Raw genomic sequence first — 27,509 nt, 5'->3', positions numbered from 1 at the left:
AAAAACTATTAAGTCTTTAATTTCCACAGCGTAAGCCAAAACAAGGTAGAGGGTGTGATTAAAACAGTGAGTAGGTTTATGTACACTCTGACTAAAACCAATCGAATCGAATCTCTAAAGAGATAAACGCAATACTATGGCTATTATTATCAACGTCCATGTGAATATTAAAATCTCCTACAATGAATTCTTTATCAGATTTAAGGACTAAATTTGACAGAACATCTGAGAATTCAGATAGAAATTCAGAGTACGGACCAGGAGCATGGTACACTATAACAAGTATAATTGGCTGCTTGGTTTTCCAGGTTGAATGTGAAAGACAAAAAACAAGACTTTTAAATTAATCATAATTTAGTTTAGGTTTAGCATTTAGTGAAAATGCTCCACAGGGAACGCGGAAAGGTGTGTAAGACTGCAACTCTGCTTCCTGTGCGTCTGTGGTAAGGGCAGCGCAGAGTGATGTTTTAAACTGTGACTCTGCATCCTGATCCCAACACTGGGTTGTTGTCAGGAGGTGGTGGTGGTGCAGGACCGGACAGTCAGGTCAGTGTTGACAGACAAAAGTCTTGACCCTTCCAGCAGGGTGGTGTTGTCAGCAGCCGTCATGGTCCGGTCACCAGCACCCGAAGCCCTAAGATGGGCAAAGAGCTTCGCCTGGGTTGTGGCGATGGTGGAGAGATCCAGGAGGATTTTGTCCGTCTCCCTGAGGTCAGCCTTCACTTTTAGACTTAGACTTAGACAAACTTTATTGTCATTCACACACATTTTCATGTATACAAACGAAATTCCGTTGCAAGGCTCCAGAAACCACCAAAAGATATACAATATAAAAGGTAAATATAAAATATAAAAGGAGGCAAGATATAGACATATCTACAACAAATAAAATATAAAATAAAATATAAAATAAAATAAAATATAAAATAAAATATAATATAGCATCTAAGTTGACAGAGTTGACAGCTGTTTGAAGTGAGTATTAGCAGCAGAATATTAAGTATAAATAATAAATAAACAGTGAACGGTGTAGTGAACAGTGAATATAAACAGAGAGTAACAGAATGGAATGAGGTAGTGCATAGTGTCCAAGTAAAGTGACGCAGTGTCCAGTAAAGTGACAAGTGAGTGTGTGTGTGTGTGTGTGGGGGGGGGGGGTTATTTGGAGTTTAAAAGTCTTATTGCCTGGGGGATGAAGCTGTTGTGGAGTCTGGATGTTCTGCTCTTGAAGCTGCTGAACCTCTTACCAGAGGGCAGCAGGGAGAACAGAACATGATGGGGATGAGAGGGGTCCTTGATGATGGACTCTGCCCTGGTCAGGCAGCGTCTGCGTGCAGTCTCGTGGATAGCAGGAAGAGCTGTACAGATGATACCCTCCGCTGTTCTCACCACTCTTTCTACACGTTTCCAGTCTGAGGCGTTGCAGGCCCCAGACCAGACAGAGATGCAGCTGGTTAAAATGCTCTCTATTGTCCCTTTGTAGAAGGTGGTGAGAATGGGAGGGGGAAGGAATGCTCTTCTCATCCGACGCAGAAAGTGCAGACACTGCTGTGCTCTCTTCACGAGAGCAGAGGTGTGAAGGGACCAGGTCAAAGTGTCGGTGATCTGCACCCCCAGGAATCTGGTGCTACTGACCCGCTCCACTGCGGCGTTGTTGATGAGGAGGGGGGTGTGACTGGGCTGTTTTTTCCTGAAGTCAACGACGATCTCTTTTGTTTTGTTGACATTCAGGATCAAATTGTTCATGTCACACCAGTCCACCAGATGTTTCACCTCCTCTCTGTAGGCGAGTTCGTCGTTGTCCCTGATGAGGCCCACCACTGTCGTGTCGTCCGCATACTTAATGATGTGGTTCGTGCTGAACCTGGCACGGCAGTCATGGGTCATCAGGGTGAAGAGCAGTGGGCTCAGGACACAGCCCTGGGGGGAGCCTGTGCTGAGGGAGATGATGCTGGAGATGTTTCTGCCGACCCGCACAGACTGGGGCCTGTCTGTGAGGAAATCTAGCAGCCAGTTACAAAGGGGGGTGTTGAGTCCAAGGGGGGCCAGTTTGCTCACCAGATGCTGGGGGATGATCGTGTTAAATGCTGAGCTGAAGTCCAGAAACAGCATACGCACGTGGGTGTTATTCCTCTCCAGATGATCCAGGCTCAGGTGGAGTGTAGAGGAGATGGCGTCCTCTGTGGAGCGATTGGAGCGGTAAGCAAACTGGAGCGGGTCAAAAGAGGAGGGGAGTTTGGAGATGATGTGGTCCTTCACCAGCCTCTCGAAGCACTTCATCATGATTGGAGTCAGTGCAACAGGGCGGTAATCATTGAGGGATGAGATTGTGGGTTTTTTGGGCACAGGTATGATGGTGGCAGTCTTAAAACAGGAAGGGACGACAGCAAGTGACAGCGAGGTGTTGAATAGATCCGTAAGGACGTGAGCCAGCTGGTCAGCACAGTCTTTGAACACCCGACCCGGTATGTTATCAGGGCCCGCTGCCTTCCGCGCGTTGACTCTACTCAGTGTCCTCCGGACCTCAGCTGTCTCAAGTCTGAGTGCCTGTTCATCGGGGTGAGGTGGGGATTTCCTCGCAGGAGTGTGGTTACGAGCTTCAAACCGACCAAAGTAGAAGTTGAGCTCGTTGAGGAAGTCTGTGTTGTCGTCGCAGGGTAGAGGAGCAGTCGGTGATGGTCTGGATGCCTTTCCACATGCGCCTGGTGTTTGTCGGGTCGTGGAAGAATCCCTGGATTCTCTGACCATAGGCACGTTTAGCTATTCTGATGGCACGGTTCAGGTTGGCTCTGGCTGATCTGAGCGCCTCACCGTCCCCGGACTTGAACGCTACATTCCGTGCCCTCAGCTTAGCATGTACCTCATTGGTCATCCAGGGTTTCTGATTAGCCCGTGTGGTGACAGTCTTAGTGGCAGAGACATCCTCCATGCATTTCTGGATGTAAGCCGACACAGATTCAGCATACTCCTCCACATCGATGGTGTTGTCTACAGTTGCAGCTGTCTTAAAGATGTCCCAGTCTGTGCACTCAAAACAGTCCTGTAGTTCTGACACAGATCCCTCAGGCCAGACCCTCACCTGCTTCACAGTGGGTTGTCCTCTGGTGAGCAGGGGCCTGTATGCAGGAATTAGCATAACAGAGAGATGGTCTGATGAGCCAAGGTGGGGGCGGGGGGCTGCCTTGTATGCTGCCTTGATGTTGGTGTAGGCTTTGTCTAGTGTGTTTGAGCCTCTGGTTGCAAAGTCCACATGCTGATGGAAATGGGGGAGAACTGTCTTCATGTTGGCCTGATAAAAGTCCCCGGCAACAATGAAGACACCCTCTGGATGTGTGGTTTGCAAGTCACTGATGGAGCGGTAGAGCACACTCAGAGCCTCCTTGGTGTTAGCACTTGGGGGGATGTAAACAGCAGTGATGATGATGGTGGTGAACTCCCTGGGCATATAAAACGGTCTACATTTTATAGCCAGAAGTTCAATGTCCGGAGAGCAATAACTTGAGACCACGTTAGGGTTATTACACCAACTGTTGTTACTGTAGATGCAAACGCCACCGCCCCGGGTTTTACCGCTGAGAGCGCAGCTTCTGTCCAACCGGAAAGTTGTTAGTCCCTCCATGCTAACAGCGCTGTCGGGGATGGAGGAGTTTAGCCACGTCTCCGTGAGAATTATGGCACAGCAGTCTCTTATCTCCCGTTTAGATGTTAAATCCAGCTTCAGGTAATCCACTTTGTTCTCCAGGGAGCGGACGTTGGCAAGCAGGATGGATGGAAGCAGCGTTCTGCAGGGGTTCGCCTTTAGCTTAGCCGTTAGCCCTCCCCGGCTACCGCGCTTCCGCTTCCTATCGCACCGTCTCCGTCTCCTCCGGGAGCGGCCAGCGCTGGTGGGAGCTCCCGCTGCTTCACAGGCCGCCGGGTCTTGTTGACGAAGCAGTCCGAGGCTGTCCAGAGTCTGCAGGATCGATGTGTCCAAAGTCGTAGTTTTGCAGGATGCATGTACTATTAGCATGAACTGTCGATCGTATGTTAGTTTACCGATGTTACGATGAACGTTAGCTGTTAAACTGACTAGTCTAGATGCCTTATTTGTTGTATCAGGCCAGAGACATTCTCCCTCAGTTTTGAGAGGGGGACAGGACACGCACACGGCCATCATATTGCAGCCTGTGCTGGGGATCCGTCAGCCCGGGACACAGAACCACCACAGGGATGTGAGTTTAATTCCGGCCCTGGAGCCAAATGTGCAGGTAGACCTTCTTCACTCTTGGGCAGGCAGCCCACTTAACCAGTTGCTTTTAGATCCCACTGAGTTAAAAGAAGTTCTTTAAAAAGTGGCGCCTCGCTAGTGCGATTCGGCATCACGACCTCCGTGTTTTACTTCCCCGGTGTAGTTCTGCTGGTTGTTCAGCGCGGACAGCTCGGCAAATCTTATTCGGCAGCGAGTTCACATTCTCCATGATTACGGAGGGGATCCGATTCTCCGCTCGCTCAGCCTTTAGCTTCGCCCTGGCCTTGCAGCCCCTGGGTCTCCTCCTCAGCTTCGCCGGGACGGGGTGTCGTATCCCAGCTCGAGCCTTTGTGCGTAGAGCCAGCATTTCCTCTCCTACAGCACCAGTCTGCTGTTTGTCATACAGCATATGTGTAAATAGGGGTGGGCGATAGGGCAAAAATATCATATCACGATTTTTTTACAGTAAAATAATTCATATTTTACACAGTGCAACCAAAGTATATCCCTATGTAAATATATAGCCCCACAAGAGAAAATATATATAAAATATTAGGCCAAGTAACCTTTCTGAACAGATTTGAATCAGTTGCAATTTTGCCAACTTGTGTGTCAAATACAATGGACATTTAACAAGAGCTGCCTAAAACTACCTGTTTCCTTTCTTGGCTGTGGTGTGTCTGGTGTCCTCGCTGTTTCACTCTCAGCTGACTGTTTAAGATGCTTTCTCTTTAGGAGGTTGAAATGGTCTGTTGTGTTACCCTCTGATGTATGCACCATGTGTGACTGTGTGTGTTGCTGCTTTGGGCAGAGAGGCGGCTTTTGTGAAGTGATGGAACTTGTTTCTTAAAAACTTGAGCAGTCAATGGTTGCACGGGAAATGTATCTGTTTTAATACGGGCATATTTTAAAGCTTGTTCCACACATACTGTTAATAAGTGTGGGCAGACAGTGTTGATGCGACAGGATAGTCTGGTGCTTGCGTGCTGTTAGGACACAATAGTTTCTTTTTCATTTTCAGCCAACACTTCCTGCTACTCTCTGAATCAAACTTGATGGGGGAAGAGACATACTCATCACTGCCTATAGTTCGCTATGATTGGTTGATCAGAGTGTCTTTAGGGCGGTGCATTATGCTAACTAGCCAATAGTGTGATTTGGCTGAGGGAAAAAAAACTGATGCGTCTGTGCAGAGCATAGAACAGCAGTGGATAGAATGTGTCACGATACTACGATCTCTGCTTTGGCAGATCATCAACATTTTCTGATCCTTCACGATCTGATATCGTCATATCACCCACCCCTTTGTGTATCCACGGCACTGTGTACATTAAAATAGCCGGGAACTTGTTTTTGGGAGTTGTCTGTTAAAGTCTCAGGACTTTGACCTTCTCACTGTGTTTTCACTTCATCAAACTTCACTGGAACATTTTGGCTGCTGAAACTACAGCGTTCAGTTGCACTTTGCTAACTTAGCTAAAGTAGTCTGCACTAGCATTACAGGGTCACCTCTTTAAGATTTTCAACCGGCAGTGTGTTACTTAAGGTGAACGGAATCAGCAACCGGAGCACACCTCTCACCCCCTGACTAAAGTATGCAGACTGACTCGTGTCAGCTGGTTGATTTTCCCTCTTTAGTGAATTAACCACCATTAAATAGACGCTGACATGCGTTTCAGGTGAACATGGAACTCTGAAATTCTGACTTCAGAGTTGGACATTCGAAATAGAGAGAGAGCAAAATGCAGCACAGAGTCTCAGGTTTGAATAAAACCCGAGCTGGAGGACTTTTAGCGTCTTTACGTGGTGCCTGCTTTAACCACTGAGACACCATCAGTTTGCACCGTCTGTCTGCTCTGGGACTAATTCCTCAGATTGTTATACCTGGGAACGCTGTGAATGATTTGTGAAATGCTTTACTTTCAGTAGGCTCCAGCTGTGCTCGTACAGCGTTGCTGTGCCACATGCATAACTGCTTATCTCACTCTCACAAATATTCTAGGTCTTAAAAATAATAATAATTTGTTTATATTGTCCTTTTCAAAGCTAAGCAACAGCATGCTTTACAAGAAAATAAAAAAATGCTAGTTTTAAGCTATGATGTGCCTACATGAGAACTTTGTTTAATGTAGAAAAAGTAGACTCACTCATACAAAGTAGTTTGCCCGACACTGCTCTCCAAAGCTTCTTGATCCTTTTGTTTGGACTGATGGGCCATTTATTTTTGATGGGCCATTTTCCATCGTGACATTTGTATCAATAACACATTGTTCAGTCATTAGCTTCAGTAACAAACATACAGACTTACTGTAACAATTTACCAGAACTCAATATTAGAAAAAATCAAGGGCTGAGTCCCTACGTTTCTGTGGCTTGGCTTCACGTCTTCAGGGCAGGTAGACAAGTTCAATCACGGGACCTACAGTATGCAGTAGTAGCAGTAGTACTAGTAGTAGTAGAAAATAAAACATTTGTTTATTCACAGTTTTCACTATCGTTAAAAGCTTAGGAAAGGACATGCGGGTGTTATATTCTGAGCTGATGACTTAACGACTGCCGACTTAATTCTATTTAATGTGCTAGTCCAAACAACTACTGACAGTGCATGAAAAACATCAACTTTAAAAACAATATCCAACCAGGATTTTATTTATGACACACAGCTAATCTCTGCTGATTCATGTGCTGAATCATTCAGGCATGATGCTATTTCATTCACATTATTATTTAGTAGCCAACAAATTGTGCTTCAGACTAATAGTGTTAACGATTTCTAAAGTCCCCAAATTGATATAAAAACACATGTAAACAATGATGAAATTTACAGACAACAGGACAGTCATGTCCCATCTTACCGTTAATTTGGTTCCACAGCAGAGAACCAGCTGAATATATATGAATATCAATCCACTAGTCAACATCAAGTCCTTTGAGTTTCCTTCACCAGAAAGGCGAGGCACGAATATCTCATATACTGTTTTTTGTTTTCAGTTTATTGGATCTGTCACTAAGTTACTTTGAAATGTTACTTCTTCAGTTTCTTATTTCCTGTGGAGTCAACATGCAGAAATACAGACCGTGCCACTCTGTCATTGCAACCCACTTTGTGAACAAAGTGTATATTTTCCTTAATATAAAGTGTGAGTCACGCCATGGTCTTTTGGGGCATGAATATACATCACATAAGCCATCAGGACATTTTTTTCGTTGATCAACTGTTAACAGAGAAATCTACAGCCAGACATTCATTCATTCATTCATCTTCAACCGCTTGTTCCTATCGGGGTCGCGGGGGGGCTGGAGCCGATCCCAGCTGACATCGGGCGTGAGGCGGAGTACACCCTGGACAGGATGCCAGTCTATCACAGGGTGCATAGAGACAAACAGAGACAGACAACCATTCACACTCACATTCACACCTACGGGCAATTTAGAGTCATCAATTAACCTAACAACAAGAAGATCAAGAACAACAAGTAACTCTGGGCAGAGCACAGAACCATCCAAACCTGCTATTTTTAACCACTAATATTGCTTGAAATAGTACCAAACTACTGTAGTAGCATGATATACATAAAACAAAGCACCAACAATGTAGTTACCAAACCCGGAGTTAATTAAAAAAGACTGTTTAACAATGCCACAAGCCTTATCAGCCGGCAGTTCAAGGATGCAAGTGTTGAACTAAACTCCAGTGCATTTGTTAATCGAGCTACTCGGTGTGAGCCATGTCTGGCTGTAGCGTCTCTCTGGGATTTCTCTGTTAACAGTTGATCAATGACAAAAATTGTCTCAATGGCTTATTTGATGTAACCTTGTGAAACCATCCTGCTCTCACAAGCTCCATTGTATTTTATTCGCTGATCAGTCATGTGATGTGCGATGGAGAAAATTTAGAGCAAACGTCCAATAAGCATTGGTTGAGAGGCGAGTTTAAGGGTGACGCAACACATGCAAATCCAACCTGATCTAGATACATTTTCAGACAACGGTAGCCCTAATTCTGTAAGCTGCTCGCTAGCGCTTTTTTTCTCTTAGATCCTTCTGTTGGATTCTGTTAATCCGAACCCCCCGTGCTCGTGCAGTCAGAAATCTAATTCAGAAAGTCGGATTAATCTCACCAGCCAGTCATTGAATTCATGCTAATCTGCTTCCCACGTAAACAGTAGTTACATGTTTTGTTGTACATTTGGGAGGCCGGGAAGCGCTGGGAGCACTCAGCTTTGGAGTTACGTTGTTCCAAGCTCCAAGTTTCGACTTTTGAACACGCCATAAGGCACGTTTCTCACTCCCCAGGGTCCTAAAGAGGAACTGGTAGATGCGCCTGTGCCTGTTGCAGTGGCCAGACCATTGTCTACTATGACAAAGCGTGTGATTTCAACTCAATGAAGAAACAAAATTAAGAAAAAAAAAACAATCAGAGCGTTTTTTGAAAAAAAGCAATGTAAGTAGCAGCTAATCGTTTTGTAATGTTGAGTAGCTAGTCTGAAATTTATAAATGGCATTTGCTCTATGTAAGATAAAAGTCTTTTTAGGCCGTAGGGGAACAGATTTAATGTTTTTTTAATATATTTTATGAATAATGTTATTTTAATAAGCAACTGATAAGTGAAATTATACGATTTAAAACATTGACATTATCCGTCTGGCCTGCAGGCAGTTCCGGATGACAGTACATTTGTTTGGTTGCACTATAGGGAATTCCTAATAGTGCTACTTCTTTCATTTAAAATGTGAATTTAATTTACAGTATACATACTTATTTTTATTTATGTACATATGCTGTTGCTTACACTTCTGAGTTTATACAAAAATGACTTAATAAAACATATTTTGCATAGGGCATGAAGTTTTTGTGGGTTATTGGCATTCCAGACAAATAACAGTTTCATCATTCATGGCTAGTGTTGATCAAAATGGTGGCCATCTTGAAAAATGGCCACCATTTTGAAATTTCAAGGAGCTGTGGGTGGCTTATTGTCACTGTTCACTTTCAAGACTGTGCAGATTTTCATGCTTGCATCACCAAATAAACCATTATATCACTTAACTGCTCCACTCATACTGATGGCAGACTGATGGGCTCCCTGCCCATCTTCTCATCTGATCTAATCATTCAGACCACATACACACCCATTCGCAGCACGGTTCAGTGTCTTGCCAAAGGACACTTCAACATGCTGACCGGAGGGGATGGGTATCGAACCACAGATCTTCTGTCAGGTTCAAGCAACCTAAAACATCCAAAACTTAACAAAAAGAGAAAGACAAGAGTTACATGTTTTACTTTCAAGGAGAACGGACAGAGATGCGTTCAGTTACAATCTCCTACCGCTCTGAAGCACACTCTGCCGAGCCCTTTCTTTTTATTTCCTTTTGGTGGTTCCAAGTTACAATGAGTTACAACTCTTAAGGTGAGGGGGCACAAAGCTGCAACTCGTCACATATGGACAATTCATTGTCTTTATGAGTTTACAACTCTAAGGAAGAGGGGGCAAATGTTGTTCTTCCTTAAAACATGTCATGTCATTAATCAGTTGAGCAGGGTCTGTTTTTTCACAGATACCTTTTTGGTGACTCATCAACAGTCACGCTTATCTGATTTCTGCGACCTGCAAAACAACTCTGCACAAATTGGCTATACACACACACACCAAGTAATGTTAGTTTAAATGTAAAGATAATTGGAGTAAATATGGGATTACTTTATGTACAATTATTCTAGCATCTTCAGAATCAAGGATGACCTGCTCTACCTCTGAGTTGTTTAGTTGTCTCTAATGTGTTTATTGTGGCATCCAACTCCTTAAGAGGAAAAAGAAAAGAATACATGTTTAAGGACCTGTTAGCATGTAGCTTGCTGTGCCCCAATACAGACTTACAGAGCTGCTAGCATGACTGTAGGCTTTTATTCTTGATTGACATTGAGGTCAAAGTGAGTGTTATCTGACACGTTCACTCTTAGGATACAGAAAAATAAAAATTTCTGTATTAATCAATCTGTCATGTTCCCAAATACTTCATTGGTGTTGCTTTCTTTAAATCATAGTTGTAAACCCCCCATAAACTGTGTTAAAAATTTAAATGTTACGTCTCCAAATCAAATTCAGTTTGCATGAAAATGTCTTAAAAAGTCTGAAATTTGTGTAACATGCAAATACTCTAAGAATTGAACAGAGAGTGTATTCTTTGAAATATGGAGAACTTTTGGGACAGTAATCAATTTTATTTGATCACTTTAATGTCATTGAAATAAAAATTAGACATTATTTTGGTGGAAGACACACACACAAAAAGTCTGTGGCTATAACAAACAAAAACTCCAATGATCGTCATTTTTCCCATTTGTTCCAGCTCGGGTTTGCATAATAAACTGTAGGCAGGAGAGATAAAGTGAGGAAAGAAAAACAATGATTTTTGCTCAAACTCTTTTCCCAAAATTATCACAAAATTGCACTGTTGCTAACTGCACTGTTGTAAGCTGTGTAAAGTTGCATCCCTCTGAAGTCAGTCAGTTTTTTTTATCAACTCATAAATTCCCAATTTTCTTAAAACAGAGACATCAGTTCACTCAATCAAATCACCAGATGTGGGAGAAACAAGTAACTTTATTTTAGGATGTGGTCAACTGCTTCATGACAGTTGAGTGTAAAACCATTGGAAGCAAGTTCATTTCTTAATTAACAAGTAGATTTTTCTTTTGATCTGTCTTAAATAAAGATAAACAATGTGTGTTTACATATCTGTTTTAGTTGAATGGAAGCAGTCATTTTTGGTATAAAATGAATCTGGTTCATCAAACTAGTGGGCAATGTGTCATCTCAAAAAGAGTAAGCAGATGGATGTGAGAGGCTTAAACAACAATCCAAGGCAAGTTGGAAGAGGAACTGGGATTAGAAGTAGTTGAGATGAGGAAATGAAAGCAAGTGTCTTTTGTGTGAGTCAGAGAAAAAAGACACAATTCTTCATGTTCAGCAGCCTGTTTCTGCCTCTCTTTTAGACGCACTTTGTTTTTTTCTGTCCCATACCAAAGAAGCACATATATGTATTAATAGAGCTCCTAGATCGCCTGTGTGTGTGTGTATAAGTGTGTATATATTTAGCTTGGTGGGGTCTGGACCGACAGCCCAGTCTGCTCTGTTAGTGTGGGAAGAACATTGTACGTGGACATTATAAGTGGAGTAACATGCTGGCTTCTCAATGCGTTGATCTCTGATATTTGTGTGTGTGACTTGTGTGTGACTTTTCTAGGTGTGGTATGTAATGATTGTTTAAGTGTTGCTTTCAATACATTGGTGTCTGTGTGTGTTTTTCCCAGGAGCTGATGAGCAGGACCTCTCTAGAGACTCAGAAACTGGATCTGATGGATGAGGTGTCCTACCTCGAAATGAAGCTGGTTAGCATGGAGGAGACACACACCAACACACACCCACAAGATTCTGCGGACACAGAGAAGAACAAAGCCGAGGTATGGAAAGTGCCGTCGAACTTGTCTAGATATGTCACCTTGTTCATTGCTCTGATTGGTAGGGTTGTAGTGCTATACAACTGCATGCAGTGGTATTTTGATATGCATGCGTTGATGCTGCCCCTTGAGCTGGGAAGGTCTATTGCTCGTTGCCAGACGTCTGGATAGATGTGGGTCTGGATTTCCGGGCTAGGGATTAACAGCTGTGATAGGCAGAGATCTTTGCTGCATTTGCGTGATAGATGTTTCCATTAATATATCTATATAAAACATTGTTGAAGTGTTGAATAATATGTGACTCACAAGCCAACCAATCATATATTGACATATTGGATTTATAAGATTTTTTACATCAATGTGACAATGTACCTTGATTTATCAGGTATTTACAGTAATTCAGTAGATTAGGCCAAAACAGACATTCACGTCTGGGAATTTTTTCTATAAAATGGTTCTCAACAAAATTGAGATCATGTTGTTTGGTTATACTTTATAATATTTCTGCTTTGGTGTAAACCAGTATTCCTTCAATTCTCGAGCCTCTGTGGTGTCTAACAAAGATGTTTTAACATTGCTGTGTGTGTGTGTGTGTGTGTGTGTGTGTGTGTGTGTGTGTGTGTGTGTGTGTGTGTGTGTGTTTGTGTGTGTTTGTGTGTGTTTGCGTGCGTGCGTGCGTGCGTGCGGTTTGTAACAGCTGCAAGGCTCCGGTCGGCTGGCAGGAGGAATGGCAGGCATCCAGTCTGATCATTCTTGAGGATCAAACACTTTCCCCTCATTGTATGTGCATTAAGTCCAGTTCAGACCAAAGATTTGTGACGAGATAGAATAGTTTTAGAACGTTGCAGGTAAACGCTGCAGTTCTCGTCTGGACTCGAACCGGCTCAATGAGCATCTGTGTGTGAGAGAGAGAGAGAGAGAGAGAGAGAGAGAGAGAGAGAGAGAGAGAGAGAGAGAGAGAGAGAGAGAGAGAGAGAGAGAGAGAGAGAGAGAGAGAGAGAGAGAGAGAGAGAGAGAGAGAGAGAGAGAGAGAGAGAGAGAGAGAGAGAGAGAGAGAGAGAGAGAGAGAGAAATACAACAAATAAAGAGAGAGCGCCGTAACATAGCCAGTAACATCCAGCACATAGCAGTGAATCAAGGAAATAAAACGGTATTTTCTATAAATGCAGCTGTAGCTGTAGCAGCAGTATACCGATACTGAAACGATACCGTGTCGTAAAACTAAACTATATCATCAAAAAAATGATTTCTTTCTTTTTATTTATTAAAACGTCAAAATAAATATATATATTTGTTTAAAGCTACTAAGCTTTATAGCTACTTTACTTGTTATGTTACCAGTGAAATGATTATGCAGCTGTTTAAAAAAAAAAAAGATTTGTCACAAAACATGGACATATGTAAACAACAACATGTTCGTTATTATCTGGACAATTCTTTGGCTATTGTAAGGTTCTTGGCGTTGCTGTGTCGTTGATCAGCAGACTTCTAAAAACCAGCGCATGTTCTGGTAAAGTTAATGTCTCCAGTGTGAACTGTTTGCATACAGAGATGTGTGAACCACATTGGACAGTTAAACGGTTAGCATTAGCCGGGACTGCCTTGATCAACTCTTTTGGTGAAAAAAGTTCAAAGTCCCAAAATAAACACTGGCTTGACTTAACGTTACATCCAGGAGATATTTATGTTATTTATCTCTAACCTGCAGCTCTCTAAACTCTTTGAACAAGTCCACATGTCTGTCAGCTCGATGTTTCTCCAAGTTTGTCGTTGGTCAGACTGGCTTTGTGGTGTCCGTGGGCTTGCCCTTAAACAAAATACTTCCATGTTTTGCTCAGTGCGTATTCCAGTAATGCGCACAAATGGCACTGGGGACAGGGGGGGCATGACCTTCCAGATTCACAGTGAACCCCCCACTTTCCCTACGAACATTGCCAGTAAAGCGGAGGATTAATGTTCCGTCAGTTAGACTAATTTACATTGCAGCACGCATTGAGAGTCCGGCGTTTGTGTGCTTCAACTAATGGTGTGTTCAATGTGTGCACAAATGTTAAAATTTCCGAGTTCCAAGTCAGCCCCAAGTGCTCGAACAGTTGGATCTCCAACTCGGAAAGTCGGATTAATCTCAGCAGCCAGACATTGAATTCATGCTATCTGCTTCTCACGTTAACAGTAGTAACATGTTTGTTTTTTTTATACATTTGGGAGGCCCTGAAGTGCTGGGAGCACTCAGCTTTAGGGTTACTTTGTTCCAAGCTCCAAGTTCTGACTTTCAAAATGTAAATTGAACACACCATAAGGCAAGTTTCTCACTCCCCAGGGTCCTAAAGAGGAACTGGTAGCTGCGCCTGTGCCTGTTGCGGTGATCAGACCATTGTCTACTATGACAGAGCGGGTGATTTCAAATTAATGAAGAAGCAAAATGAAGAAACAAAAAACAATCAGAGCGTTTTTTGAAAAATGTAGGTAGTCTATCCTACGCCTGTTGACTTTCCCAGATGTGGCAGCTAATGGTTTTGTAATGTTGAGTACCTAGTCTGACATTAATAAATGGCATTTGCCTTACCTGAAGAAGGCTAAATGTAAAATAAAAGTATTTTTATGCCGTAGGTGAATAGCTTTATTTATTTTAATAAGCAACTGTTGTGAAATCATAAGATTTAAAACATTATCCTACTGGCCTGCAGGGACTTCCCAATGATAGTAAATTTGTTTGGCTGCACTATAGGGAATTCCTAATATTGCTACTTCTTTCATTTAAAATCTGAATTTAATTTAGAGTATGCATACTTATTTTTATTTATGTACATATGCTGTTGTTTACACTTCTGAGTTTATAAACAAATGTCTTAATAAAACATATTTTGCATAGGGCATGAAGGTTTTGTGGGTTATTGGCATTCCAGACAAATTTCATCAGTTTCATCATACATGGCTAGTGCTGATCAGGTCGGCCTTTGTTTAACAATGTTCTTTGATGTTTATCCATGATTTCAAATAAGAATTCTCCAATGGCATTTTTTGTGTAAACCATTGGCGCATAGGCGATTACCAAAGTAACTACTTGAGCGCTCGTTAATGCCCAAATTACAAAAAAAAAACAAGTTATTGTTGATACTAATGCCTTCAATTTGTTTATTTATCTGCTGATGGATGGGCTGCTACGATATATCTGCAATAAACTAACATTACCCAATAACTTAGCCTGGTTGATTGGTCGCCCTCACTCTAGTAGAAATGCCACGGGTATGAATGGTGGCAACTAAAATGTTTGTAAAATGTCAGTCAACAACGAGGCGTGGCACAGGTTGAATCACAACTGGACTTGAGAAAGTTTGCTTTCAGTGGTTGACCGTAGAATCACTGCTGACCTTTAATCACTGCTGATCGGGTGTGTGTGTAGGGGGGGAAGCACAGTTTAGGATTTGGAAGCAGAAAACTCGAAACAGTTTGCATCACGTGTGACGGAAAAAGGTCAGCAAGGTTTGCAGCGCAAAAATGGCCAGGCACACGACCCTCTACTGCTCCCACGAGTCGAATGTATAACCAGTTGCAAACGTTCCATCAGGGCAGACAGGTTTCCCCGAACCTGAGTTTCTTGTTGCAAATGCAATGCAAAGCAGAGAGAGGCTCCAAAGTATTTTCTTGTCAGTCCTCACATGGCACCAAAAGAGAAGTCGGGCAGGAAAACTGTGTGCGTGCGTGCGTGTGTGCGTGCGTGTCCAGTATTCTTGAAAATGCATTTCACACTGTTTCTACAATGTGACACAATGCCACACCACAAATATATTGGATTGTTGTGTTACCAGAGTGTTGGTATTAAGGGGAGTTACTTATGGATCTGTAATTTTACGCGATTGTAATTTCTTCTTCTACTCATTTTTGCAATTAATATTTGCTTTATGTTGTTCAGATGTTTTGTGAAGTTTTGAGTTTCCACAATATATGCCGGCAGTCATCGGGATATCAAAGCAGACATTTTCAAATGCTGACTCTCCTCCCCTCTTTTCTCCTCTTTCTCCAAATCAATATTTCCTATGCTTCGCGCATGAATAATGCCACGGTAGTTTTTGTAAAAGATGAGTCACTCGTCCATCGACTGATAGAAGGTGCCACCATCCTGCGAGATTTGTTTGTTAACATATTAACCTCTACTATTTCCCCATCTAAGCCTTCTACTTGTTCCTTAGACACTATTCCAACTACGCCACTCAAAGAAGTGTTACCTTTAGTTAGCACTCCTGTATTAGATATGATCAATATGTCTTTATCAGCAGGTTATGTACCACAGTTTTTAAAGTATCAAACCTCTTCTTAAAAATGATACTCTGAGCTGCTCTCCTCTCTGTCCGTATCATTCATGTCTCATCAACGCATGTTACTAATTCAACTTCTTCCTCGGAGATGTTTGTTCTTTGTTCTTTGTAAATAAAATTGAATTTAATTAAATTGAATTCAGGTGTCTCTGTAGTCTGTGCCCTCCATGTGGATCACCGTGTGCAGCGTTCCGCCGTTTATCCCCAAAGATTAGCTTGAAAATTAGTTCTGTTGGGTTGGTAAAATTGTCGTTTTAAAACAGTCAGTTTGGGATGTAAAGATCCTAAGCTAAAACATGTACAGTCTCTGTGTTTATGTTTTTAAGGACACAAACACACAAACATTGGATATTTCATTCTGGGTTGAACACGGTGATGGGTAAATTATGGTGTACGCTAGTGCAGGACAAATTAAGTGTGGAGATGTGGGTCAAAAATGGCTTCAGCGCGAGTGGCCCTGCTAGTGTCAATGCCGAGGTGGTGAGCGGTTTCACATGCACTGATGTGGTGGCAGACCTGCTAGTGTCGATCCTGAGGTGCTGAGCAGTTCGGCATACGCTGATGCCGTGGGCAGCCGGGATCATTCACACTTGATTTCTGTTTTCTTTTGGTGAAGATGGGGGCATGGCTGAGCCACCATATGCAGCAAGGTATCAGACAAGGCTGTCCAATATCTGGACAGCTAGTCTAGCTATCGAGCCTTTGCTGTGCTTGTTGACGGGTCGACACTGCTGCATTTCTTTGCCTGTGGCATTGCACGTCCATGTCAGAATAACTAAGGGAGTCAATTTGGGTCGAGGATCGGCCTGTCTACACGGGCAGCAGGTCAGATCCTCCGGCTCAACGCAGGTGAAATTTTTTCTGATCTACAACTTAACTTTTTTGTCCAATAACCTTCAGAATCTTTCAAGAAATTTAAATGACAGAAAACCTTTTTGCCTTTGTCATCAGGAGGTCACGACGGTGTGAATGTCTGACAGAAAATGATGTGAGACTTTAGCGCAGATTTTGATTTTTTAAGGCTCTTGTCAGCTTTTTGATCAGCTGCTGAACAGCGATGAACGGGCCCTCACACCTGGTGTATGTTGGGGGAATTGGCTGGACTCTGGCCGGTGCGGCCATTTGTCTCAGCTAATGTCAAACTCGAAGGACGTGGTTCTGCATGCAATCAATGTAAACTTTTGCCCCACTTACTGCATCGACCGTGTGGCGCTAGAGCGCAGGTACTAAAATGCTTTGGCTTGTGGTATATCAAACAAAGAACACACATTGAAAATTTGCTCTAAATCCGGTGAAGTTTGTCATATTACGCTGACTTCCTGTTGCAAACAGGTGGCACTCTCATTGTTAGTCAATATTGTCATGTAGGGCGACGCGCTTGTCATGCATGACATATTTCGGGCGCACTGGACAATTTATGCTCAAGTTATAGCTACTTTTCTGTAGCGTCTTCTGATGTGCAGCCAAATGTTCACCGCCACGCCACGGCCACGGCCTCCAGAAAACCAAAACCTTATATGGTAACTTAAAACACTAAGGTTTTTCCATTAAACAGGAAGTGGCTAATAAATTCAGCACAAACGACCAATCTGCTCCAAACTTCTGATGGTTGATGAGAGTCCGGAACTGACCAGAACCACATCTTCATATTCCTGCCTCATATCGTTTTGCTTTTCTGGAGCATCTGGCCTTGGCCTGGAGGAGAATATTGGCATCACCACATCTCTATATTCTTACCTCATATCAAAAAGGCAATTAATTTGGTAAAATAGTAATAATAATTAAAGCTGCAAGCAGCGATGAATGGGCCCTCGCACCCAGTGTATGTCGGGGAGGTGGCTTTCGATATTGCGAATTTCATGTAACTCGGATTCATTTTGTCATATAAGTCTGATTTCCTGTTGCCAGTAGGTGGCGCTGTGTCTGTTCGTTGATATTGGAATGTAGTTGTCCTCAAGCCTTGATTCTTATCATTAGTGTTTTTGGCGGCCTGTTTTACTTTTAGTTTTAGTCTAGTTTTTGTGTCAAGCTGTCCTTTTAGTTTTTATTAGTTTTAGTCACAGTTATATTCTTTTTAGTCTAGTCAAGTTTCAGTCGACTAAAAGTCTGAGCATTTTAGTCTTACTTTAGTTAGAATTGTACATTACTTTTTTTGTCTAGTTTTAGTCGATGAAAACTTATGACATTTTAGTCTAGTTTTAGTCAAAGAAAATTGTATATTAGTCTCTTATTAGTAATGCAATTACATAATAAGTAATGCAATTGCAATCAATATAATAAAAGTACCTAGTAGTATTGATGAAACCGACATTTTCTTTTAGCCAAACCCATGCAAATATCTATTGTTTAAATGCATGTACGGGTCTAGAATAAGTTATTCAAAGTAATGTTGATGCCAAATTCAGTTCAGTGTGATTGCTATATGAATAACAAAACTAGTGAAAATGTTTGGCCAACAAGGGATGCTTGTGCACTTATAGAGTGAGTAAGTGAGGTAGGAACTAAAAACCCACTTTACACTCTCAAACATGTTAACCCACGTTACACTCTCTCACAAACAAATATACATACACATGCTAGTCACACACATTTGTTCTTAGCCCCAGTGGCTAAGGTCTAAAGGTAGCGTTAAAATCCGACACATTAACCGTAGCTTCATAAGTTAGCATGTCGCATGAGCTTTCTCAAACAGTAAGTATCGTTACGTTAATTACTTGAGTTACCTAAATTTCATTATGGAATGCCCTGAGATGTCTCTAATGATTCGTCTGTTTTTTTCCTTTGATTTTGTGGCTGCATTTCTCTCCATCTTTTTCCACAAGACATTCCGTTTTCTTTTCCACGTCTATGTAATGAAAGTGTGTCCAAATGTCATTTCTTCTTTTTCTCCCAAAGACAATCCCCGGCTGGCCGGCCATCAGTCCCTTTCTCTGTGTCAGACTTTGTTCTCATTTTTCTTTCTTAGTTGTCGTTAACGCTATACCACAGCAGCTGCATCTTCTGAATCTAAATAGTGCCGCGTGTGGGGATTGAGGAAGTGACGTCGCCCAGATGCGAGACAGAGGAAACATAAAAATTGCAAAATAATAATAATAATAACGTGACAAAACGAGACAAAACAACGTTTTTTCGCCTCGTTTTGGTCAACGAAAATGAAGAGACATTTTAGCATAGTTTTTATTGTGTAAACCACATTTTGTCTCGTTTTTTTTCAACAACATTGCATTATATATTTAATTATAGTTATCGTCACATAACCCGCATTTACGTTAAGTCTCGTCTAGTTTTCCTGACGTGATAAAGGTTAGTTGACGACAATATTTCGTCATAATTTTCGTTGACGAGAGCAACAGTACTTATCATCTCTGGAAAATGTGGTGCAGTTTGAGTAATTTATGCTAAAGTAAGAGCGACTTCCTGTGTATGGCGGGCGGCACAAAATGGCTGCCATTCCATTACCCAACATACACAAAACATGCATCATTTTGCCCTACATCAAGTGTAGAACCCACAATGTTAGTTTCATGTAAATCGCTTGATATTTGTCATTTTTCCTGTTGCCAGTAGGGGGCGCTGTGCTTATGTCTAAATATTGAGATGCAGATGTGTTCAGGCCTGGACTGTAATAAATCATGAGAAATTCAGGCAAATTGGACAATGTATGTTGAAGTTACAACCACTTCCTATTCACGGCGAGGGATGGTCGCCACAACAACAGAATTTAATGAAAAGCCAAAAGCTACATGATCTAGCATCATGAAAGTCTTCTTAAGTATGTGCTGACAGGATTTGAGGTGGATGTGTTCAACTGGCTAGTAAAGGACATTAAAATATTTAAAATGGAACTTCCTGTCTCCAGTAGGGGGCGCTATGACTATGATTCAAAATTGTCCTACATCTGTGTTTAGGACGTCAAACATGTGAAGTTTGGAAAAGATCTGAACACCCGGTGTGCAGTTGCAGCAGTGTCTTTTGTCATGGCGTCGCAACGAAATTCGCCGTACCACCACAGCTGTGCCCTTACACAACATTATCTCCTCTTCACAACATTGTCCCCTGTTCACAATGAAGCATCATTAACTTCTTACGGCTCTCATCACCACTTTTGAGGAGGATGTGATGAACCAGTCAGGCCAAGGATATCAAGGTATAAAACATGTCATTTCCTGTTACCAGCAGGGGGCGCTGTGCATAAACATAAATATTGTCACATAGATGTGTTCAAGCCAAGAGTCCAATCATGCCTGAGAAGTTTGGGACAGATTGGAGAATGTATGGTCATGTTACAGACCACTACCTGTTTCATGCCGTGGGAGCGAAATTTGAGGCCCCGCCACAGCCATGCCGATTGATGAAAACATGTATGCTCCACAATTTAGAGTCGGCCATGTCTTGAAGGTGTATGAAGGTGTAAGCACATTTAGGGGCTCGACTTTGGCAATATTCAAAGGGGCGCTATCGAGCTAACTTGCCACGCTCAAGACTGAGACCCATAAAATATCAAAGTTTTCACCACTTCTGATCAGTGTTCAAAGTTTAACAAAAAGTTAAACATATTTAGGCCCTCAAAAATGTGATTTAAGAGGAGGAAAAATAATAATAATAATAATAATAATAATAATCATTCCAATTACGATAGGGTCCTCGACCGACTAAGTCGGTGCTCTGGCCCTAATAATTAAAGCTGCAAGCAGCAATGAGCAGGCCCTCACTCCCAGTGCATGTCAGGGAGGTGGCTGGTTGCCGGCACTCGCGGCAGTGAGCTTTAAATATTGAGAATTACATGTGAATCTGATTTATATGTCATATAAGTCTGATTTTTTTTGTTGCCAGTAGATGCCGCTGTGACTGTTAGTCGATATTGGCATGTAGTTGTCCTCATGCCTCGACTCTAATTATCTCTGGGAAATGTGGTGCAGTTTGGGCAATTTATGCTAGAGTTAGTTAGAGTCCTGAGACTTTACAGATCCCCAGCGACTTTGTCTTTGTTAGAAACGACTAGCGTTGTGTTTGGCGACTCTGTTCTGTCACTCTGCGGTTTCTTTCTCCAACGATCACTCATACTCATAGGTGGTCACACTTCACAGTAGCCTGGCGCAGCAGCTCCAGCTGGGCCAAGGCCGTTTTAAACAGCCTAGCTCTGCTGCCATTGAGATGACACTGGTCAAGTCCCTGGAAAAGACGCCTAGTTGGTACGATAAGGTCACAGATAGTTTTCTTGAAAAGGAACGAAGGGTAGAATTTTTATCCAAATAAACAAACACATTTATGATGTAGGCCGGAAAAATTAGCTTCCCCTCCTTGAAAGACCAGCAGCCCCCACTGAATTATAGATAGATGAAATAATAGGTAGATAATACATTTTTTAATTATCTATCTAAAAATTTAATAATTTTTGAAAAAAACGTTTTCTGTTTTTTCTTGGTGTTTGCTTTGTTTGTTTTTGTTTTGTCAGAATTGTTTTGGTTACCCTGTGATGATGGTTAAGTCGTTGTTTTCTTCCTGGGAGATGGGTGAATAAAGGGACTTTAAAAACAAACCTCTTCTCTCCTCTCATCTCCTCTCGTCCCTTCTTGTCTCCCCTCCTTTCATCTCCTCTCCTCTCTCTTCTCTGTTTCCGTTTCCGGTGATCGTGAGTGCAAGTGGTGGTGGTGGAGGCGCGAGTAGCACTGAGATTTGAATGGTTTTCTGTCTCTTTCTGTTGGATTGTGGCTGATTATTTTCCTCCTGTCCCTTTGTGCATGATCTGGTAAGTCTTTAATACGTTTTTTCAAGCGTGTTTGGACTTTATCAGCGGCTGTAGGGGGTGTTCTCTGGAGGAATGGCGTCCTCTGAGACGTCTCCTCCGTCGATCCCGCAGGGAGTGCGCATTGCCCCCCAGGATAGCACCGTAAGTGTTGAGGAGGTTCTTCTGGCTGCGGGGGAGCAGGTTGGACACGATAAACTGCTTAATGCGTCCAGATTTGAACAAAGCTGTGGTTGTGTTCCTCAAGGAGGAGCCACGTGTTCACCAACTAGTGGAAAGTGGCGGTTTTATCAGGGACTTGTTTGTGCAGGTTTCCCCACTGTCAATGCCTTCGACACATTACCGAATGAACTGCTAAAAAACACAACACGGGATGTAAAGATCCCAAACTGAAGCACGTTCAGTCTCTGCGGAGACAGGTGTTCATGTTCCTGGACTCGCCCTGACCCTGGAGCTGGCAAATCAGAGTGAAGCACAGGGACAGCTCGTATATGGTGTACATGAGTTCGGGACGGATGAAGTGTCTTGAGTGTGGAGATGTTGGACACAAACGGTTTAACTGTCCGCACGGGCAGCGGCGGGGGCTGCGGGCTCCGCAGACACAGCGAGCGAGGCTGACGCGGCAGACTCCGCTCGCGTTGCCACGGCAGCCGTTTCCGGGTAGATCATCAGCAGAGGTTTGCGGCGGAAAAAATGTTTCAGACAGGCAGGAACAGAGCCAGCCCGAGAGGCAATAGGCCTCTGTGACTGCAGAGGAGCTGAGCAGCTCTCAGCCAGCAGACACAGTCACTGGGGCACACACACCTGTTAATGTTGAGCATGTGAACACCAATGCAGAGCAGGGAGAGTCCAGCAGGCCTTCATGTGAGGGAGAGGACATGGATTTTGACTCTGAGTCGGATACATCATCAGTTTGGGGAAGTCAGAGGTTCACAGATCTTTACTCTCTGGAGGAGATAAAACAATTCCTCGATGAAACTTTTAAAAAATCTGTGAGGGTTTCTGATTTCTTTCCTGACACTGAGAAATGTATTCGCTCTGTCGGCATAAAAAATAAGCGGCTGGATGAGAAAAAACGCTTCCGGCTTAAAAAGCACATCACAGTTCTGCGAAAAGGGAAAAAAGGTAGAACATTGAGGAACAGTAAGTAATTATGATCAGGTATACCACGGTGTTTTCTTTTTCTTACTGTTCTATCATCTTATCCTGTCTTTCATTATTGTTCGACTTTACCATGATATACCAAGAGCCCAATATTGGCCCCTTAAACATCAATGGGGGAAGAGACAGACAGAAAAGAGCGCTGGTATCTGAAGTTGCACTTCAGAAGAACTTGGATGTGTTATTTTTGCAGGAAACACACACCACTCCTGCCGATGAAGTTGACTGGGGCTTATGGTGGAAGGGCCGTTCTGCTCTCAACCGGCTCCAATAATAGTGCTGGAGTAGCTGTTGTTTTTAAAACTGCAGCAAACGGAACTATTTTAGCCTCCACTGAAGTGGTGATGGGTCGGCTTCTGATCCTCAGGGCTGCAAATTAAGGATCTGTGTTCTGCTTTATTAACATCTATGGCCCTAATCAGGGAGCACAGAGAGTCACTCTTTTTAACCAGTTGGACAATGAATTTAGGAATAACAGCCAGGACCAAATAATCATTGGTGGGTATTTTGACTGCTTGCTGGATTTTTTTTTACAACTGCCATGAATCAGATGACAATCGGGGAAGGCGCCTGGAATCGACGGTCTTTCTGCAGATTTCTTCATTGGGTCTGACCTGCATGCAGTGTTTTTAGAATGTTTTAGAACAGGATCTCTTCCAGTGTCCTATCAGCGAGCCGTTCTCTCGCTGTTGCCAAAAAAAGGAGACCTGGCCCTCCTAAAGAACTGGAGGCCAGTTGCTCTCCTTTGTATATATTATTAGGTGTTTTCAAGAGCCTTGCCCAACAGGCTTAATAACATACTGGTGCTTATCATGCAGCCGGAACAGACATACAGCGTTCCTGAAAGATCTATTGTGGATAATGTCTTTTTTATGAGTGATGTCATCGACATATGTAGATTAACAATGTTGAGGCGGGGGTAGTCTCCTTGGATCAGGAGAAAGTGTTGTCACTATTTGTTTTCTGCACTCAGGGCGTTTGGTATTGGTGAAGGGTTTTTGTCATGGGTTAGTTTGTTGTGTAGTGGTGCACAGTGGACCTCATTTATCAAACTTGCGTGGAAACGGGTGCAGATCTGAGCGCAGAATTGGTCGTAGGAAAGGACCCACGTGTGATTTATGAAACATTCGTATCTGACCAATCTCAGCGTATGAATGAGCGGGCCTTGATAAATGCAGCGGCTGAATTCGATCGTCTTTAACATGTTACGCCCTTAAATATTCCTGGTTCGGAGGCCTCGCCCACTGAGGTCAAACATGGAGAAGAAAAACGCTGATTAGAAAAGAAACGTTTCCGACACACAGATCGGCATCCTGACATCCGAGATGGAGCAAAATAAGGACGTGCTTTTTGGCAGTCTTGAGAGTGGAATAAAAGGGGCCCATAAAAACGCTGTATGAGAATAACGGAGGAAGTCAAACCGAGGCAGCGCTCCACTGAGACCCGTGTGCGCCTGTGCGCACTGTTGGACAGGTGTGCCGTATTCAGCACCCCTGCCGTGAATTGCATCCCCTCGCATTATAGGTGATATTCTGGATCAGAAGGCTGTTGTTTCCACCTATAGGAGTAGTTTATTTACTACTCTACCGCACAACACCGGCGCTTCCGGCGGGTTATTAGGTATTCCGTAAGAGGATACCATTGTCACCTAGAAGAACCATACCAAGATGTTAATCATCTGATACCTTGATTGATTTAATGCAATTTATCGAGGGTAGCCACGAACCGAGGAAATGACTTTGGCTCTGCAGTGCGTCTTGCTGCAAACGCGCGCCAGCACATTCATTCATTCATTCAATGTCGGGGTCGCGGGGGGCTGGAGCCGAGCTGTTTTGAAATATAAAAGAATCGTGTGTTCCCCCTGGTCACCTGGCCACCACGTTTAAAAGCGATAGCTTGGCATCACAAATCACCTGTACATTTATCGAGTGGTATTTTTTGCGATTGATGAATGCGTAATCATTCATGGATGGTGCCTTCAGATGCACATGAGTACAATCAATCGCTCCAACCACAATTTTTATTTTTTTTATTCGTTTTAAGAATCTGTTTTGATCTGTTCTTAATATGTGACTGCCTATGCTTAATGACAGCTGAGGTTTGTTCATTATTTTCAGCCAGATTTTGCTGTGCTGCACTGCGAATCCACAGGCTGAAATGTGCGTACACGATCTCAGACCAGACGTGAGATTTGATCGTAGCTCACGCTCACGTCCAAATTGATAAAGGCCGACGTTCGCCAGGAAATGGTCGTACGCATGTTTTTCTACCGTACGTTCGTTTGATAAATGAGGCCCAGTGTATGGTGAAAATGGGAGCAGGGCTGAGTCGGCCAATTCCAGTGCAGAGAGGAATAAAACAGGGTTGTCCTCTGTCAGGACAATGATGGACAATGTGCAGGCCTTTAGCCACATGTGGGCTGTTGGGGAGGTGCTGTGCTCTGTGAGGAGTGTAGGGGAGCTGATCATCATTTTTTAATATCTGTTTATTGATGGTTTACTGGTTTAATGGTTGTATTTAATTTAGTTTGGCGTGAAAATCACCAGGTGTATCCCTGAAATATTGCAATAAAGGGATTTTGAAAACCTCTCCTCTCCTCTCCTCTCCTCTCCTCTTTTCTCCTCTCCTCTCTGTTCATTTGTCCCCCTTCACTCCATTCCCCCCAGTGTGTGGTGAATCTCATCAGTGAGCTTCAAGAACAGATGTGCAGGTTTCAGGAAGAGATCAGCAGTCGTATCCAGAAAAAACAGGCCCTGGAGGAGAGGGAGTCCCAGCAGAAGGAGCCCAGAGGCAGCCAAACCCTGGGCCACGGCCCTCAGGTTGGGTTAGCCAGCTCAGACCTGAGCCTGTCTGACTCTGACGCCAGGATGCACAATGGAGGACAGACTGTACACGTAGGGAGACTTGATGGATGAACTCATCTTCCCCTCATTCCCCATTATTTCTTCTCATCCTCTCTTCTTCCTTTTAACCAGTCCACACACCATCCGGTATTTGGAAATTTCTACAGAATCAAACTAACAACCTCTTTGGCAGTGTGTCTGCAGAGTGTCTGTGTGTGCACTTCAGGATGTTTTTGTCACACTCTACTTTGGTTTTTATAGATATGGGGACTTGTATTGTTTTTCAAATACTTCCATACATCTGAGGGGTTATTAAAGTTGTTGAAGCTGAGTCAAAAACATGTTCAAATAAGGAAACCTACAATAGTTACAAGTAGCAGAACGTTGCAACTTTCTATGCCTTACTCCTCAAATATTGGAAGCATTTGGAAAAACACATTTCAGCCACAACCTAGAGTGTGTCTTTTTAAATCCTTTAAGATTGGGTTTTGGACCACACATTTGATATGATGTGGTTTGCTTGCATGATCGTTCGTCCTTCTACTAACAAAGTTTACATCTGTCAGTTTTCTCCTACACTGACCAGGTGGATTGGTCATGTTACAGCATAATATGTAATGCTTTACAAGTTTTACTTTGGATAATGGCAATGTGCAGCTGGCAGATGCGCAGCCTGGATAGCTTCAGTCTTGTTCTGGGTCCTCAGGTTCATCTTTTTCCTGGTTGTTAACTGCACGCTGTGGTATCTGTTTCAGGAGAATCATGTGTCCTGTATTAACTACTGTACTGTTCAGTCCTGGAGAGAGAGGCGCCAAGATTGTTTATTGGCCTGTGGCATGTACCACATCAACAACTGGCATACCACGGCATGTGCCGCTCTGTAGACTTTTTTATTGATCCTTTAGGATGGCTCCCGCAAGAAATTTAAGTGTAACGTAACGACAGAACAGACCAGAGAAACGTATACATCCCTTTATTTACGGCATTATGTTGTGATATAGTGTCAATAAAGACCAAATATATATAGCTATACATTTACAGCAATTATAGGGGGGAGGCAGGTTGTGCTGGTGTGACGTAGGGAGCGGAAGAATGCTAGGGGCGCAGGGTTCCATTGTTGGGACCTTTACTGAGCGGTAAATACCGTGGTTTGCCAGTGGTCCCACATGCCACAGGCAGGTTAACGATCTTAGTGCTAATGCCAGGAGACCTTTATACTCTAACTGCACTGAATGTGGACCGAATGTGATGTTTGAATACCCTCCCATTTATATGTTGGCATGTGCACAGATCAGGAATGTTGTTGATTCTGATATTAAGATGGACAATTTTCAAGATTTAAAATTTCAGAACAATAATGCACAATAATATGAACTCACCTGCATGACTAGACTGCATAATCTGGCTCTAAAAAACATGTATAAAATTTTTGGTTTTGGTTTTTCTGCAGGATTTGCTTAAAGAAGTGAAGCAGCTGGAGAGCCAAGTGGAGGAGCTGGAGGTGGAGAAGGGCCAGTATGAAAGGAAACTGAGAGCCACCAAGGTACTTGTAAAAACCAACATGTAACACATTAGCCTCCCATTTCTATGATGAGCCAACCTGAACCGCTTACACACATATACAGTAGTTTTAATTTTCCAGATTTCTCCTCCTCCTTGGGGTCAAATGGCCAGCACAATACAATCAACTTTTTTCACAGTAATCAGACATAGGCTAATTTCCTAAAGAGTGGGAGACCATAGTAGTCTC

The 27,509-nt window shown here is 42.9% G+C and overlaps 1 protein-coding gene across 7 annotated transcripts in view; it reads left to right on the top strand.

Moving 5' to 3' along the window:
* The window catches only part of ppfibp2b (PPFIA binding protein 2b), a 224,695-nt gene that overhangs the window by 172,212 nt on the left and 24,974 nt on the right, over positions 1-27,509 (top strand). For 6 of the 7 annotated variants that reach the window (XM_083916104.1, XM_083916101.1, XM_083916103.1 and 3 more), the window contains 3 exons: positions 11,547-11,696; positions 25,583-25,810; positions 27,210-27,302. In XM_083916104.1, coding sequence (XP_083772230.1) covers positions 11,547-11,696; positions 25,583-25,810; positions 27,210-27,302 — 471 coding nt within the window. The remainder of the gene's footprint in view (positions 1-11,546; positions 11,697-25,582; positions 25,811-27,209; positions 27,303-27,509) is intronic. The other variant, XM_083916106.1, reaches the window with a different exon arrangement.

This window comes from Echiichthys vipera (genome assembly GCF_963691815.1).
Source record: "Echiichthys vipera genome assembly, chromosome: 7".
Classification (NCBI taxonomy): Eukaryota; Metazoa; Chordata; class Actinopteri; order Perciformes; family Trachinidae; genus Echiichthys; species Echiichthys vipera.
Note: the sequence above shows the minus strand (reverse complement) of the source record. Positions and strands in the feature narration are given on the sequence as shown.